The sequence below is a fragment of the Paramormyrops kingsleyae genome, chromosome 4, assembly GCF_048594095.1.
Source record: "Paramormyrops kingsleyae isolate MSU_618 chromosome 4, PKINGS_0.4, whole genome shotgun sequence".
In the NCBI taxonomy this organism is placed as follows: Eukaryota; Metazoa; Chordata; class Actinopteri; order Osteoglossiformes; family Mormyridae; genus Paramormyrops; species Paramormyrops kingsleyae.
Genome location: NC_132800.1, coordinates 26,259,054 through 26,278,455, shown reverse-complemented (window position 1 = coordinate 26,278,455; position 19,402 = coordinate 26,259,054). Strand labels below are relative to the sequence as shown.

The window sequence follows — 19,402 nt, the reverse complement described above, 5'->3', positions numbered from 1 at the left end:
TCACTAACAATGAGTAGAACTCTAGGCTTCTGTGCCCGTGTTTATCGTTCTGTTTTAGTGCTGCTCTCTGTCTCCACGTTCTTGGCAGTTGGTCCAAGTTTTCAGGTCACGATTCTCCTGTACATTCGCTCTTTTTGCTTTCTGACATGTTATATTTGTTTAGTTACTATGAGATCATCCATCAGAAGAGGAATGAAAACATTGTTTGGTGTGGGGGGGGCTTCATATGCTACAGTGTGAAAGACCAGCCATCTCTTCAGCTGAAAAGGACAGGGTCGCTGTTACAGATGCTCCCCATTAGGGGGGACTGTGACGGGCAGCATTTAGGAACCTCAAGCTGGACACTTGTGTTTGCATGTTGGCCTGCAGAGGCACCTCCTCCACTGCCCCCGTGACAGAAGTCACATTTCCACATCTTGTCGTCCTTTTTGAACCCAGCAGTGCTACTGCAGAATACAGCCTCACCCCAGGTTACGACAGATTTATCGGAATGCAACCCCATCGTATGTCGAAAATGAATTTTAATACCGTTGGGGAAAATCATTAACGCAAAGCATACTTTAAATTAAGGTGTTGAATACCTCATAGAATTTACTGAATTATGTACTGAAAGTGAAAAACATCGTGAAGTTGAAATATCGTAACACGGACGAGCATCTGTACGAAACTCTGAACACCTCTTTAACTAGTTCACATAGCTGGTCTAGTTAAAGGCTATGGTAGGTGACAGACCCCCTCCCAGATATTTGAGAAACTAAAGAAATAGCTAGTGTGTAGAGTGAGAAGATCATAGCTAGCTGGATCGTTAGCAGAACATGCTGTTTCAGCGTCGCCTAAATAAGGAATATTTCTGTTTAGTATCTGCAAGGCGTAAATACAGCTGCCGCCTCACAATGAAGCTCTCGCTGGAGGAATGTCGACCAGAAAGCTTTTTTCCTAAGAGGGGTATGTGGAGGTTTGAGGGTGGGGAGTCTGATGTATCACCGGCAGAGTAAATCTTTTATTAAGTTATTTTTGCAGAAGTTTTTAGTTTTAAATGTACTTACGCTTTCTGGTGGGAATGCATTCTGTCACCGTATTGTGTTTCACCCACGGCGGCATTGTGGAGGATGATATGTTAACCTGACTTTCTCTGCATCCTGAGACACACCGAGACCCCATCTGACCTGCACTCATGCATGCCAGGCCAGACCCCATCTGACCTGCACTCATGCATGCCAGGCCAGACCTGCACTCATGCAAGCCAGGCCAGACCTGCACTCATGCATGCCAGGCCAGACCTGCACTCATGCATGCCAGGCTAGACCCCATCTGACCTGCACTCATGCATGCCAGGCCAGACCCCATGTGACCTGCACTCATGCATGCCAGGCTAGACCCCATCTGACCTGCACTCATGCATGCCAGGCTAGACCCCATGTGACCTGCACTCATGCATGCCAGGCCTGCCCGGGGTTTCTGACTGCTCGTGGCTGGAAATGAGAACCATATTTTCTCCTTGTGCCCTTAATTAGAGGATTAAATCCATAAGGGCTTTAGGAAGATCTGAGGGTTCCTGAGTAACAGGATCTTGGTTTAATCCACTTGTTTAATCTAGTGTCGTGAAATGTAAATTTGGGGAAACGTGATTTCGTCCTGCCCGCATCACGCCTGCTTACGCTTGTGGATGTGCTTGGGGTGTCACTTTAACTTCACGATGTTATGCATAAGAAAATTCCGATCTTGGCATCTTCAGCGAATAAGAAGATCAGTAGAGATTGGGAGCGAGCCGCTGTCTTTGTTGTTAAATTTAGAATTATCTGCGGGCTTGGACATCACTACTTTGAGTGTGTTTTCTTTATCTCATGTGGCTATTAATAAAGTCTCCAAAGATTTCTCTCTTGTTATAGCTGTGTTCATTATGTTGAGCTCTTTAGTACAGAGTTGATAATTTAAATGGTTACTGGTTACCAAGGGTGTGAATTACAGAGGGGATGGGGGGTTGTAAGCCCTCCTCCCACACTCAGCCTACACACCCCCCCCCCCCATTCCTTTGCTGATTACTAATCTGATAATTATCATGGAATGTCTTTGGACAGTGGAGAGAGACAGCATGTTTTGATGCAAAATGGTGCTAGAAATGGTTTTCCAGTGGAAAAACATAACCAGTTGTGTTTAGCGGCATTTCTGCCCCCCCACAAACACGCTCAGCTCACACTCTGCTTGCTCGCATTTCAGCTGGCTGCACTGGAGCGTCAGGTATTCGACTTCCTGGGATATCAGTGGGTCCCCATCCTGGGCAACTTCCTCCACATCGTCATTCTGATTCTGGGTATTTCCGGGACCCTCCAGTATCGACCCAGATATCTTCTTGTGGTGAGTGGCTCTGGAAACCCCCAGCAGATTCCAGTGTCTCGTGGGAAGCCTGCCAAGCACATATGTCATGCATTCTTTGGTTCTGCCAGTAGGTGTTACTTGTGAGACAAAATTCTGCCCAATTGGAACAAATGAATCAGAATTGCACCAGATTCTACATATTTATAATAGTCTGAGAATTACATGCTACTGAGAAACCAAAGGATCACCTGACAGCGATATGATATAGTCACCCACCTATAAATTAAATGAGCAAATACAGCCTCTGTTAAAATGTGGTAACAACCAAGAAAAATTGTTTTTTATTGCTAAAAGTGCCAATTAAGTTGTTCTTTAAAAAACGTTTTGGTTACAAAGAAAGAATTGGCAGGTAATTAGTGCTTTGTATTTGTTTGTGTTTTTGCTTATTTGAGTTCCATATTTCCTGCTTTGCGCCCATAGCTTCTGGAACAGGGCTCTGGACCCCCAAAGCCTTGCATAGGACAAGCAGGCATGGATGGGTGAACTATACAAAAGTGGGACACTTTTTGGTAGATGATTTAGAAAAATCTCATGAAAGCCATTTGCTTAAACTAATATTTTTTTTCTATTATAGCTGCATGTCTCTTTAAAAATATTTGTGTGGACATTTAAACAATCAAGGTTCAAGGTTACTTTGTCATCGGCAGCTTCATACATGTACAAAGAGCGATGAAACAACGTTTCTTCATGGCCCAGGTGCAACATACAGTAACATATAGTAACATATAGTAACATACAGTAACATATAGTAACATATAGTAACATACAGTAACATATAGTAACACTTAAAACCACAGTAACAGGGCGTGCAAGGTGTGAACAGGCAGTAAATAAGTAGTGCAGAGATGTAACCTTCGTAAGTAAGTAAAGTGCAGTTATCTATGTAATATTTAAGAGTTAAATCGGATAAAACACAGAGGCACCTCTCATTTCTTGATGAGCTTGTTCAAGTAAAGTGGGGCAGCTCTTCCACAAAAGCAGGTCAGTGGTTTTTGTATAGAGGCAACATACACTTTAATTGCATAAAGCAATATTTTATTGACCAAGAAAACAAGCCATAAATACATTCATTGTAATATTTTATTCACAAGATCCAACTACTTCAAATAAGTAATTGTTTTCTTTTTCACTTCATGAGAATCAATAAATCTCCATGAAACATTTCTTGGTATATTTTGTCGACCTTTGGGCGGGGGTGGTGTCCCCTTCCTATCGCGGTTGACCGGTTCGCCACCAATGAAATACAGTATTATCCTTTTATCGTATCGCAATCGCCCTAGAAACGCTGGTCGATCACGATCAACGAGTAGGGTACCCCCAATCTAGGCTACATTGTTTACATGTAAAAATATGTCCCATTTGTATGAAAAGTACTATCCTACTTTTAGTAGCACCTTCAGTCAAGACAAAAGCAAACAAAAGACATATATCTTTTTCAAAAATATGCTTTATTTTTAAAACAATCTTCAGCCCTCTTTTACAAAAGTACATCATGTTAAACAATATACCCCATTATATGCTTCTAGCAGTCTTATCTTTCGAAAGAGTCAATTCCTTTGTCGACCCACTTGTCCAGGGTTTGCGTTACATAGCTTAAACACACCAATGCAAACAGTTGTTGAAGACCAAGCTGTATTGGAACATGATTTTAGCACTGTTTGCTTTCATTGGTTGTTGATTTTTTTAAACATAGGGCAAAACCTAAATGTCCCACTTTTGCTGAACTCACCCTACATATTTACTAAAAAATGCACTGTGTCCATTCACCCCCAGTGATAGAAAATGAGACAGTTGGGCTATTGAAGGTGAAGTGCACACACAAAGAATGAAATATTAATTAAAACTCGCCCTAAAGGAATCTAGAAACCCAAGGGGTGTTGCTTGCTTTCGCTGAAAGGTATTGCAGCCGGAAAACTGAATATAAAGCATAACTTTACCGTGTGTTATCATTAAGCTTTAAACTCGAACCCACTTTCGGCTACACCTCCCTTCTTTTCTTACTTGCTGGCGTATCTGGGGAGATGCGGATCTACACTGAAATATTCCAGAAAGTGGGTTCGAGTTTAAACCTTAACTCCAAAACCGCGGTTAGCTAGCCTTAAATGTAGTTTTTGGGCTGTATTATCTTTCAGTGCTCGTAATATATTTCAGTGTTTGTGTGTTCGCTTACCGTTCTCAATATACACAGTTCAATTATTAATAAATACGAATAAAAACACATGGTGTACAATGTCTCACATAGCTTAATGCTTAAAGCACATTTTGCAGGACATGTCTGTATTATTTAGGTTTATCCTTGCCGTCCTGTTGCGCAAAGAGCGACTAAGCAAGTGCAGTTGAATCGCAACAGTATAGTGTCACAAAATTATTTAAACAAATTTGGTCTCACCCTGATCTTTTAGGTACTACGTGGACTGCAGACAAGAAAACGAATGGTCTAATGCGCTTAAAGGCTACAGTGGCGTTTTAAGATTCTAATGGGTTAATTATAGTTCGATTGTGGTCATTATTGTGGTCAAACGAATGTTCGAATATCGTTTAAAACGTGACAGCCCTAGTTTTTTCTGTTTTTGTCAGCCTCCAATATTGAAAATGCAACTTTAAAATGACAGAATTATCCACAATCCAACTTAATTGCACTGTAGTGTCGCTAATCTTATCTTCAGCCTTGAAATAGACACATAATTCCATTGATATTACATTTTTCAATAACATTTTATGCTCTCCAGCGGTGAAACCTTCAAGCTGAATCCTCCTCATTGAATCCTAAAGCAGTCTTCTGTCCCATATGCGTGAGCATGCACACGCTCACCATACTTTCAGAAAGGGGAATCTCGATCAAGGAGCTGTATTTTATGCTTCTCTGTTTGTCCTTTAAAGGGATTTGATCATACATTAAATATGTATGTGTGCCATAAATACATTTTTTGGCTGCTACACCTGGAAGCCCATTGTTGGCCCCCACCCTCCGAGCAGAGCTCATGTTCAGGTTCTTACCAGCTCTGCACTTCCTTTGGTCGGCTGAGCTGTAGATGACGTCTGGAGCCAGTATTAAGGTCTGCAGCAGCAGGGCGAGCTGCTAACTGCACACCAGTGAGAGACGAGCGGTTTGGGAGACACGGTGTTCACTGTTTAGCGACTGCGTTCTGTTAGCGAGTGACCATGTAGGTTATGCTGGGTTAGCGTTCTGTTAGCGAGTGACCATGTAGGTTATGCCGGGTTAGCGTTCTGTTAGCGAGTGACCATGTAGGTTATACTGGGTTAGCGTTCTGTTAGCGAGTGACCATGTAGGTTATGCCGGGTTAGCGTTCTGTTAGTGAGTGACCATGTAGGTTATGCCGGGTTAGCGTTCTGTTAGCGAGTGACCATGTAGGTTATACTGGGTTTGCAGGCAGGTTAGTCTCCCTTACCATGTAGGTTATGCCGGGTTAGCATTCTGTTAGCGAGTGACCATGTAGGTTATGCCGGGTTAGCATTCTGTTAGCGAGTGACCATGTAGGTTATGCCGGGTTAGCATTCTGTTAGCGAGTGACCATGTAGGTTATGCCGGGTTAGCATTCTGTTAGCGAGTGACCATGTAGTTTATGCCGGTTTAGCATTCTGATAGCGAGTGACCATGTAGTTTATGCCGGTTTAGCATTCTGTTAGCGAGTGACCATGTAGTTTATGCCGGTTTAGCATTCTGTTAGCGAGTGACCATGTAGTTTATGCCGGTTTAGCATTCTGATAGCGAGTGACCATGTAGTTTATGCCGGTTTAGCATTCTGTTAGCGAGTGACCATGTAGTTTATGCCGGTTTAGCATTCTGTTAGCGAGTCACCATATAGGTTATGCCGGGTTAGCAGGCAGGTAAATCTCCCATTACAAGCTCTTGAAGCTCTAATACAGTATGCTCTCATTCAGTTGGATGTCATTTAGACAAAAGGTTAGTGAAAAAGACGGAACGATTTTATGTGTGAACATCACTACACTTTCTATAAGCACTTGTCCAATTCAGGGTCTGGAGCCTATGGACACAAGGCAAGGAACAGCCCAGTTTGTGTGAGGGCGCATAGGGGGAAAGTAACTAGAGGGAATCCCACAAGGAGAAGATAGAAACTCTGCACACATGGAACCAGTGCAGAGACTCAAGCCCTGGTCCTAGAGGTGTGAGACAGCTGTGCAAACTACTGTGACTCACCTTGTGTGAAGTCCTACGTTTATTTTTACTGAAATGGCCCAATTGGCTAGAAGAAAATAATCTTAAATTCACCCCTGTATGTGTCCCAAACCTATGATATGGGAATTAGGGACTTGATGAAACTGTTCTGCACTGTGAGGGTGTTGAGTGGAAGAACTGAGTTTGGGATCCATATGAGTTTTACTTTTCTACTCGACATGGAAACAGGAGCTGGCCAGACTGCGTCTGGATTCTGTCAGCAGAAAAAGAGAATATCTGGCAAAAGAGAACAAGCTCGGGACGCTGCCTGAGATTCCTTTGAAATTTTAATACCCCCCCCCCTTCCCTGTCATCTGTCTTGGCTTGATTTTGTTTATTTTGGGGGGAGGGGCTTTGCCAGGGAAGCACTCAAAAAGAGGGGTTTAGAGTTAAATTCGAAATCTCTTGAGAATTCTGGGAAATGTTGAGATTCTCTCCAAGAGCCAGGGCCTTCGTTAGTTTTCGCGCTCTTCAGATCCACCTGTCTGCCGTCCGCCGTCACACAAGCTTTCGCCAGGGGCCTCTTTCGAGCATTCGAGTATCGCAATTAAGCGGCCCGACGGCGGGCACTCGAGCGCTGGCAGCAAACCTGAGAGACTCACACAGCCTTGATACCACGCCTGTTTCTGTTTCTCTCCTTCTCTCTCCATCCAGTACTCCATCTGGGCTGCTGTGTGGATCGTCTGGAACGTGTTCATCATCTGCTTCTACCTCGGAGTAGGTGGCCTTACCGAGGTACGGTCTGTTTGGATAACGTTGGAGGGCTTTACTCTACGGCGCTAATGTTGCTGCTCGTTGACATACACAGTGCGCTAATAACATTCCAGGCAGCCATCCTCAGGACATTGGGGGGGTCGAGGTCTCCAGCCATTACAGGGGAAACATGATTATTGGGGGGGTTATATTGGCTGGATCTGATTATTGGGGGGGGGGTCATGACCCCCCTAACTCCCCTGGAAATTACGCCCATGATCCTCAGCCTTTCTGCCATGACGATGCCACATGGTCACTGATTTAGCTTGATTTTTATACCCCCCCTCCCCCCACCAGTATCCAAATCAAAGATAGACCCTTGGAAATAAGCGGGGGGGAAAATAATTACCCAGACATGCCGATTGTGCTGGTGCCTTGATGAATCATAAAGACAGTGTACTCTCATCATCTTATTCTCACACAGGAAACGAAATGGCTCAAATTAGCATTTAAATGAGGACATACAGTACTCTCCCTTTCAGTGCCGAGAACCAGTTTCCTAGCTCTGTTACTAACTTACTGTAGTGTTATCAGTCACAGATAACATATAAAACTGACTGTACACGGGCCTTTTAAGGCATTCCTATACGCAGAATACATCATTAATATTCATTTTCCACAAAGTATCTGTGAAGAAATAATTAATGAGAAACTTTAAAATTTAACGTCAACACTCTTGAAGTACTTTATCTGTGACCTTTTGTAATTTGAACAGAGGATTATCGTTGTAATAAGGGATTTTTCACCCGGTTTAGCGGGTAACATTGAGCAGCTAAATGCGGATGAGGGCTCCCTGCCCCCGTCGCCGGGATTCAGCAGAGGCAGCAAACCCTAAGGCAGGAGTAGGCTGGGATTTCACAGGAAAATTTCCGGGGCATATCTGCGATGTGGAATTACGATGATGACAGTCTGTCAGGGGAACCGCTGCCCAATTAGCTTTCAAGAAATTAGAGGATAAATTGCACTTGTTTTTGCAAAAAATGGACTTCAGGGAAGTAGAGCGCACAAACCCAGGAATCGCGGTCAATTTGTACCAATGACACAGACCCAAGCAGAGCGCACACACCCAGTAATCGCGGTCAATTTGTACCAATCACACAGACCCAAGCAGAGCACACACACCTAGGAATCGCGGTCAGTTTGTACCAATCACACAAACCCAAGCAGAGTGCACACACCCAGGAATCGCGGTCAGTTTGTACCAATCACACAGACCCAAGCAGAGCGCACACACCCAGGAATCGCGGTCAGTTTGTACCAATCACACAGACCCAAGCTACCCAGAGGCTGCAAATGGCTGCATCTGGTCCTGCATCACAAATTGCCTGCGTAGGTGGTATGGAGCAGGTTTGCTGAAACTGTATTGCAGTTCTACTTGGCTCCTGTCACGCTGGCATGACACCGGGCCCCAGAAGTGAGTTTCAGGTCCTTACAGAACCTCCAACGCGGACTTGGCTGATTTAATGAGCCCCCTCGCCAATGGCAGCAACACTCTGCATCGCCACTAGACTGTCACCGATCGCTGAGCTCCTCACTGACATCGCTACACTAGACTGTCACCGATCGCTGAGCTCCTCACTGACATCGCTACACTAGACCGTCACCGATCGCTGAGCTCCTCACTGACATCGCTACACAAGACTGTCACCGATCGCTGAGCTCCTCACTGACACCGTTACACTAGACTGTCACCGATCGCTGAGCTCCTCACTGACATCGCTGCACTAGACTGTCACCGATCGCTGAGCTCCTCACTGTCATCGTTACACTAGACTCACCGATCGCTGAGCTCCTCACTGACATCGTTACACTAGACTGTCACCGATCGCTGAGCTCCTCACTGACATCGCTACACTAGACTGTCACCGATCGCTGAGCTCCTCACTGACATCGCTACACAAGACTGTCACCGATCGCTGAGCTCCTCACTGACATCGCTACACTAGACTGTCACCGATCGCTGAGCTCCTCACTGACATCGCTACACTAGACTGTCACCGATCGCTGAGCTCCTCACTGACATCGCTACACAAGACTGTCACCGATCGCTGAGCTCCTCACTGACATCGCTACACTAGACTGTCACCGATCGCTGAGCTCCTCACTGACATCGCTACACTAGACTGTCACCGATCGCTGAGCTCCTCACTGACATCGCTACACTAGACTGTCACCGATCGCTGAGCTCCTCACTGACATCGCTACACTAGACTGTCACCGATCGCTGAGCTCCTCACTGACATCGCTACACTAGACTGTCACCGATCGCTGAGCTCCTCACTGACATCGCTACACTAGACTGTCACCGATCGCTGAGCTCCTCACTGACATCGCTACACTAGACTGTCACCGATCGCTGAGCTCCTCACTGACATCGCTACACTAGACTGTCACCGATCGCTGAGCTCCTCACTGACATCGCTACACTAGACTGTCACCGATCGCTGAGCTCCTCATTGACACCGTTACACTAGACTGTCACCGATCGCTGAGCTCCTCACTGACATCGCTACACTAGACTGTCACCGATCGCTGAGCTCCTCACTGACATCGCTACACTAGACTGTCACCGATCGCTGAGCTCCTCACTGACACCGTTACACTAGACTGTCACCGATCGCTGAGCTCCTCACTGACATCGCTACACTAGACTGTCACCGATCGCTGAGCTCCTCACTGACACCGTTACACTAGACTGTCACCGATCGCTGAGCTCCTCACTGACATCGCTACACTAGACTGTCACCGATCGCTGAGCTCCTCACTGACATCGCTACACAAGACTGTCACCGATCGCTGAGCTCCTCACTGACACCGTTACACTAGACTGTCACCGATCGCTGAGCTCCTCACTGACATCGCTACACTAGACTGTCACCGATCGCTGAGCTCCTCACTGACACCGTTACACTAGACTGTCACCGATCGCTGAGCTCCTCACTGACATCGCTACACTAGACTGTCACCGATCGCTGAGCTCCTCACTGACATCGTTACACTAGACCGTCACCGATCGCTGAGCTCCTCACTGACATCGTTACACTAGACCGTCACCGATCGCTGAGCTCCTCACTGACACCGTTACACTAGACTGTCACCGATCGCTGAGCTCCTCACTGACATCGCTACACTAGACCGTCACCGATCGCTGAGCTCCTCACTGATATTGCTACACTAGACTGTCACCGATCTCTGAGCTCCTCACTGACATCGCTACACTAGACTGTCACCGATCGCTGAGCTCCTCACTGACATCGCTACACTAGACCGTCACCGATCGCTGAGCTCCTCACTGACATCGCTACACTAGACTGTCACCGATCGCTGAGCTCCTCACTGACACCGTTACACTAGACTGTCACCGATCGCTGAGCTCCTCACTGACATCGCTACACTAGACTGTCACCGATCGCTGAGCTCCTCACTGACACCGTTACACTAGACTGTCACCGATCGCTGAGCTCCTCACTGACATCGCTACACTAGACTGTCACCGATCGCTGAGCTCCTCACTGACACCGTTACACTAGACTGTCACCGATCGCTGAGCTCCTCACTGACATCGCTACACTAGACTGTCACCGATCGCTGAGCTCCTCACTGACACCGTTACACTAGACTGTCACCGATCGCTGAGCTCCTCACTGACATCGCTACACTAGACTGTCACCGATCGCTGAGCTCCTCACTGACATCGTTACACTAGACCGTCACCGATCGCTGAGCTCCTCACTGACATCGTTACACTAGACCGTCACCGATCGCTGAGCTCCTCACTGACACCGTTACACTAGACTGTCACCGATCGCTGAGCTCCTCACTGACATCGCTACACTAGACCGTCACCGATCGCTGAGCTCCTCACTGATATTGCTACACTAGACTGTCACCGATCTCTGAGCTCCTCACTGACATCGCTACACTAGACTGTCACCGATCGCTGAGCTCCTCACTGACATCGCTACACTAGACCGTCACCGATCGCTGAGCTCCTCACTGACATCGCTACACTAGACTGTCACCGATCGCTGAGCTCCTCACTGACACCGTTACACTAGACTGTCACCGATCGCTGAGCTCCTCACTGACATCGCTACACTAGACTGTCACCGATCGCTGAGCTCCTCACTGACACCGTTACACTAGACTGTCACCGATCGCTGAGCTCCTCACTGACATCGCTACACTAGACTGTCACCGATCGCTGAGCTCCTCACTGACATCGCTACACTAGACTGTCACCGATCGCTGAGCTCCTCACTGACATCGCTACACTAGACTGTCACCGATCGCTGAGCTCCTCACTGACACCGTTACACTAGACTGTCACCGATCGCTGAGCTCCTCACTGACATCGCTACACTAGACTGTCACCGATCGCTGAGCTCCTCACTGACACCGTTACACTAGACTGTCACCGATCGCTGAGCTCCTCACTGACATCGCTACACTAGACTGTCACCGATCGCTGACCTCCTCACTGACATCGCTACACAAGACTGTCACCGATCGCTGAGCTCCTCACTGACACCGTTACACTAGACTGTCACCGATCGCTGAGCTCCTCACTGACATCGCTACACTAGACTGTCACCGATCGCTGAGCTCCTCACTGACACCGTTACACTAGACTGTCACCGATCGCTGAGCTCCTCACTGACATCGCTACACTAGACCGTCACCGATCGCTGAGCTCCTCACTGACATCGTTACACTAGACCGTCACCGATCGCTGAGCTCCTCACTGACATCGTTACACTAGACCGTCACCGATCGCTGAGCTCCTCACTGACACCGTTACACTAGACTGTCACCGATCGCTGAGCTCCTCACTGACATCGCTACACTAGACCGTCACCGATCGCTGAGCTCCTCACTGATATTGCTACACTAGACTGTCACCGATCTCTGAGCTCCTCACTGACATCGCTACACTAGACTGTCACCGATCGCTGAGCTCCTCACTGACATCGCTACACTAGACCGTCACCGATCGCTGAGCTCCTCACTGACATCGCTACACTAGACTGTCACCGATCGCTGAGCTCCTCACTGACACCGTTACACTAGACTGTCACCGATCGCTGAGCTCCTCACTGACATCGCTACACTAGACTGTCACCGATCGCTGAGCTCCTCACTGACACCGTTACACTAGACTGTCACCGATCGCTGAGCTCCTCACTGACATCGCTACACTAGACTGTCACCGATCGCTGAGCTCCTCACTGACATCGCTACACTAGACTGTCACCGATCGCTGAGCTCCTCACTGACATCGCTACACTAGACTGTCACCGATCGCTGAGCTCCTCACTGACATCGCTACACAAGACTGTCACCGATCGCTGAGCTCCTCACTGACATCGCTACACTAGACTGTCACCGATCGCTGAGCTCCTCACTGACATCGCTACACTAGACTGTCACCGATCGCTGAGCTCCTCACTGACATCGCTACACAAGACTGTCACCGATCGCTGAGCTCCTCACTGACATCGCTACACTAGACTGTCACCGATCGCTGAGCTCCTCACTGACATCGCTACACTAGACTGTCACCGATCGCTGAGCTCCTCACTGACATCGCTACACTAGACTGTCACCGATCGCTGAGCTCCTCACTGACATCGCTACACTAGACTGTCACCGATCGCTGAGCTCCTCACTGACATCGCTACACTAGACTGTCACCGATCGCTGAGCTCCTCACTGACATCGCTACACTAGACTGTCACCGATCGCTGAGCTCCTCACTGACACCGTTACACTAGACTGTCACCGATCGCTGAGCTCCTCACTGACATCGCTACACTAGACTGTCACCGATCGCTGAGCTCCTCACTGACATCGCTACACTAGACTGTCACCGATCGCTGAGCTCCTCACTGACACCGTTACACTAGACTGTCACCGATCGCTGAGCTCCTCACTGACATCGCTACACTAGACTGTCACCGATCGCTGAGCTCCTCACTGACACCGTTACACTAGACTGTCACCGATCGCTGAGCTCCTCACTGACATCGCTACACTAGACTGTCACCGATCGCTGAGCTCCTCACTGATATCGCTACACAAGACTGTCACCGATCGCTGAGCTCCTCACTGACACCGTTACACTAGACTGTCAACGATCGCTGAGCTCCTCACTGACACCGTTACACTAGACCGTCACCGATCGCTGAGCTCCTCACTGACATCGCTACACTAGACCGTCACCGATCGCTGAGCCCCTCACTGACATCGTTACACTAGACCGTCACCGATCGCTGAGCTCCTCACTGACATCGTTACACTAGACCGTCACCGATCGCTGAGCTCCTCACTGACATCATTACACTAGACCGTCACCGATCGCTGAGCTCCTCACTGACATCGCTACACTAGACCGTCACCGATCGCTGAGCTCCTCACTGACATCGCTACACTAGACCGTCACCGATCGCTGAGCTCCTCACTGACATCGTTACACTAGACCGTCACCGATCGCTGAGCTCCTCACTGACACCGTTACACTAGACCGTCACCGATCGCTGAGCTCCTCACTGACATCGCTACACTAGACTGTCACCGATCGCTGAGCTCCTCACTGACATCGCTACACTAGACCGTCACCGATCTCTGAGCTCCTCACTGACATCGCTACACTAGACCGTCACCGATCGCTGAGCTCCTCACTGACATCGCTACACTAGACCGTCACCGATCGCTGAGCTCCTCACTGACATCGCTACACTAGACTGTCACCGATCGCTGAGCTCCTCACTGACACCGTTACACTAGACTGTCACCGATCGCTGAGCTCCTCACTGACATCGCTACACTAGACTGTCACCGATCGCTGAGCTCCTCACTGACATCGCTACACTAGACTGTCACCGATCGCTGAGCTCCTCACTGACATCGTTACACTAGACTGTCACCGATCGCTGAGCTCCTCACTGACATCGCTACACTAGACTGTCACCGATCGCTGAGCTCCTCACTGACATCGCTACACTAGACTGTCACCGATCGCTGAGCTCCTCACTGACACCGTTACACTAGACTGTCACCGATCGCTGAGCTCCTCACTGATATCGCTACACAAGACTGTCACCGATCGCTGAGCTCCTCACTGACATCGCTACACTAGACTGTCACCGATCGCTGAGCTCCTCACTGACATCGCTACACTAGACTGTCACCGATCGCTGAGCTCCTCACTGACACCGCTACACTAGACTGTCACCGATCGCTGAGCTCCTCACTGACATCGCTACACTAGACTGTCACCGATCGCTGAGCTCCTCACTGACATCGCTACACTAGACTGTCACCGATCGCTGAGCTCCTCACTGATATCGCTACACAAGACTGTCACCGATCGCTGAGCTCCTCACTGATATCGCTACACAAGACTGTCACCGATCGCTGAGCTCCTCACTGACATCGTTACACTAGACTGTCACCGATCGCTGAGCTCCTCACTGATATCGCTACACTAGACTGTCACCGATCGCTGAGCTCCTCACTGACATCGCTACACTAGACTGTCACCGATCGCTGAGCTCCTCACTGATATTGCTACACAAGACCAGTTTGGCGCTCAGTCGGCCATTTTGGCCGGATTTCTGCTGTGTTTCATTGTTGGTTCGGCTTAGTCAGTGTTGCTCAGAGCGTCAGTGTTTTTATCAAGTGAAGGTAGTTCTTACTCAGCAGCTGGAATATCCCATGTGTGACGACAGCAGGACACAAGCAACGAAGCTCAAAGACTGAGTGACATTTTATAATCTGTCTTCCTGCTTCATCGTCACGTAACGTGCTTTGAGTAGTAGCTGTACTGAGTTCATTGCACCATATCCTGGTTTAGACACTTTTATCATATTCTCTTCTAGTTCTTGTCTAGCTGCTCGGTCTTAAGTCTAAACAGACGAGAGAGGGCAGAAAGGCCAGGCAGGTTTATTTAAATAGCAGGATTCGGACACAAGGCAATTCAAAGTGCTTTATGAAGGTAGAAGGGCACATTTAAAAAAATGACATTAATATCACATTAAAAAATGAGAAAAATAAGATCAGAAGCAGAATCAGAAAACATTATTGATCCTGGAGGAAATTACTTATGCGATTTACTGTCACAACACAGAGTCACAGAACAGATTCACAGCACAGAGACACAACGCAGAGCCACAACACAGAGTCACAACACAGAGACACAACACAGAGTCACAAGAACAATATAAAGTAAAATAGTCTAAAAAACATCTAAATAGAAATCTGTAGAAAGAAAACAACCATGATATGAATAGACTATGCTACATACAGAAATTGTTACGTTCGCTGCCCGAGCGGGGAAGTAAATACGGGAGACGGGAATCCACATGAATGGGGATTTATTCTACACAAGGCAGCACAAGACAAACGTTATACTACGACAATGACGGATCTGGGGAACACTGACTCAGACAGACTAAATACACAGGATACACTAAACAGAACAGGCAACAGGTGAATACAATCGGGAATAAACACTGGGTAACGAGGTGGGCGTGACACACACGAGGCGTGACAGAAATAAACTGAAATAATGGTTGAAAATAAAGACAGAAAGTTTAAAAGCACTAAAATACTAAGATGAGACAGGGAGCAGTCAGAACATGCTGCAGCAGGCTCGTGCCTGCACACAACATTAAAATAATAATAATAATAATACATAATAATAATAAAATTACACGGAACCTAAAAGCGAAACAAACAGTTTGAACAGCTGAAAGTGAATTTAGAAAAAGGTTATAATATGCCTTATTACAACGATAATCCTCTGTTCAAATTACAAAAGGTCACAGATAATTTTTTTTGACACCGATAGCTTTGCTACAGACAGTCAGGGACAGAAGCAGGCGTTACTTTATCGACATACCTGGCAACATCAGTACAGGTTAGTCTTGGCTTTAGTTCCTGAGGTCTACTAAGAAACACCAGGTTAAATATTGATGAGCCCAACCTGCTTCCTGCGTTATCCTGCCCCCCCCCCCCCCCAGCGCCTGGTGGACCTGTAGATGCTGCATATCTTTTCGTTATGGGTATTTCTGGGCTGAACTTTATGGTCTCCAGTAAACTTTTCAAAATGTCCCTGAGCTCATTTAAACCGCGGCTCTACATTCCAGTTCAGCATCCTGAGCCTTTTTTTGTGGATTTGTGGGTTTTTTAACACACTTTTTGGAATGTCTGTTCTGTATTTTGTCATCTCAGTTGTGGGTTGTAGATATGTATTGACATCTTGAATATATTCGCCTTTTGCAGCAGGACGGCATTGGGACTAGAATACCCTCCTGCGTTTCCGCGTGACTGTGTTTCAGCACCAGCTGTGGAGTCTGTCTTTAACTCCTTAATAGCCGTACAGCACGACTGTCGTTTATAAGATGTGCCGAAGTTATTATGCACGACGTCCACAGCTGGTGTGAGTGCATAGGCCTGGTCATTAAGGCGCAGTGAGTGGACTGAACTTCAGAAAGTGTTCAGGATCAGCCAGGCCCTTAACGAACGGGTTCACAGCAGGAGGCCCGAGCACAGAGCCTAAGGCTTCTCACCCACTGCTGATTGACATTCGTTGCCCTCTTACGGGCCAGAAGCAGCCTGAGTAGTACTGACCCGGCAGGCTGTGTTTGCACGGGTCGGGTGTGATTAAGCAATTAGCTTAGCCGCATAGAGTTTCTCTATCGAGTGTCGAAAGGGAAGATGCTGTTACAGCCTTGAGCGAGGCGCTCAGCTCCGGTGTTTATCCCGCTCTATAAATAGACGCCAAGTAAAGCTCTTGAAGTCACCCTAGATCAGAAGCTTTGGTAAAAACCATTAATATTAATTATTGTAATGAATGCCCAGGGGCTGTGTTTAGAAACACGTGTGGCTTCGAGAGAGAGGCGGTGATTAAGACCTAGATTGAATAGCTGCCCTAAACGTCGCGGTTTATCCCCTAAATTATTCATCTGCGCCCCCACTCAGAGTGGGCTTCCGTCAGAGAGCGAGAGTTGTCATTCATTTTTAATCACGATAATCTGCAGAGTTGGGCCCCGGACATGAAGTCGTTCCCCTTGTTATCTGTCTATACAAGGGTGTCTGAAAGACTTTGGTGTGGCGCAAACTTCCCGTCCGTCTTCGGCGATCTGCTCGAAGAGGGGAGGCCTCGTCGTTACTGGCGTTCGAACCGCGCGTCACGAAACAGGGGGGGGGGCCTTCGCCATGAGCCGAGCCAGACTTTGTGTTTTTCCGAAGCCACATGCTAATCAGGCTCATTAGCCATCGCTGCTTTTTCTATGCTTTCAAAGTGTCCTGCTTTCTTGTTTCTTGTTGTTGTGTGGCATCTATTGAGTGTGTAAATTTCTGGGTTTGTGTATCTGTATTCGGGGGGGGTGGGTTTAATAACAGAAGCCCTTAACATGATGCTGAGAGACATAGAGAGGCAAAGCATGCTGGGTAAACTTTACCTGTCAGTTTATACTTGAATTTGTTCTTTTTGGGGGGGTTAGCTGACCGGGGTTGCTGTCAATTAACTTTCCCAGACGGCCTTTTGCCCAGAGTCCTCTTCCTCTCGCAGGACTCCGATGTCATGACTTTCGGAATCTCCATGCACCGGTCCTGGTGGCGTGAGCACGGCCCTGGGTGTGTCCGTCATGAAGCCCCGCCCCCTGGGGCCCCGCCCCCCGAGGGTCACGCCTACATCTCCATCACTGGCTGCATGTTGGAGTTCAAGTACCTAGAGGTCACGCATTCGGCCATCAGTATCTTCCTATCTGTAAGTAGTCACGCACACGCGTACACTGACTTTGGTGGTGGGGGGGGGAGACCACCACCACCACGCTTCCAGATTCAGGATCTCTATTGGCTATATGTAACTGATGCCTTGGAGTGCTGGTTCAGTCAGCCATACTAAAGAACACAAGACAAGTGCAAAATACTATAGTACAGATATAGTACAAAAACAGTGCAGAAGCTAGATGGGCTGGTCGCTCCATAAGCGTGTCCCTTTCTCACCATTCTTGCTGTGAGATGCTTTGTATCTTAGGATGGTTTCCAGTCTATATCCAATCCATTTTCGGACATTGGGCTTTTGAGCAGATGGCCTGTTTATTTCTTAATAACTGTGGATCTTAACATTGTCTGATTGGCCCCTGTACTCCCCCCCTCCCTGATTGGTTTTTGAGGTTATGAGCCCTGGGTGTGTGTGGGTGGGAGAGGGGGGGCTGTATGGTTAAGACCCAATGTGACTCTCGCTATCTGTTTCCTGTGTGCTGCTCGTACCCGGATCCCTGCCGGGCGCTGAGCGAGACGCCAATTATAGTCTGCGTCATGATGCATTAGGAACTCTTCTGGTGAAGCTCATGTGAAGTTCCTTTCAGAGGCATTTAGGCAGAATTTCCCTGAATATATTAGCTAGCTATTTGCATATTTCACCAGCAAACGCATTAGTCTGCTTTAAAATTACTGTGTCAATTGTTGTTAATCCTGCACCTGTCTGCAAGCACTCTATGCTGTAGATGTTCTCTTTTATAAAGGCATTTAGTAAATGAGAGTGAGAAATTATGTACGGACATGTTTGTGGTATTAATGAATGTGTTCTCCCTGTATTCTCGCTTTATGCCCTGTGCTGCCTGATATCCCTACCCCCTCACATAATGCCCTGTGCTGCCTGGTATCCCTACCCCCTCGCTTTATGCCCTGTGCTGCCTGATATCCCTAACACCCTCGATTTATACCCTGTGCTGCCTGATATCCCTACCCCCTCACATAATGCCCTGTGCTGCCTGGTATCCCTACCCCCTCGCTTTATGCCCTGTGCTGCCTGATATCCCTACCCCCTCACATAATGCCCTGTGCTGCCTGGTATCCCTACCCCCTCACATAATGCCCTGTGCTGCCTGGTATCCCTACCCCCTCGCTTTATGCCCTGTGCTGCCTGATATCCCTACCCCCTCACATAATGCCCTGTGCTGCCTGGTATCCCTACCCCCTCACTTTATGCCCTGTGCTGCCTGGTATCCCTACCCCCTCGCTTTATACCCTGTGCTGCCTGGTATCCCTACCCCCTCACTTTAT

At 47.9% G+C, this 19,402-nt stretch overlaps 1 protein-coding gene across 1 annotated transcript in view; it reads left to right on the top strand.

The window, feature by feature from the left end:
* LOC111861140 (sodium/potassium-transporting ATPase subunit beta-1-interacting protein 3-like) overlaps nt 1–19,402 on the top strand; it is a 31,801-nt gene that overhangs the window by 10,210 nt on the left and 2,189 nt on the right. The window contains exons 3-5 of the mRNA XM_072710989.1: nt 2,218–2,355; nt 7,229–7,309; nt 17,904–18,101. Coding sequence (XP_072567090.1) covers nt 2,218–2,355; nt 7,229–7,309; nt 17,904–18,101 — 417 coding nt within the window. The remainder of the gene's footprint in view (nt 1–2,217; nt 2,356–7,228; nt 7,310–17,903; nt 18,102–19,402) is intronic.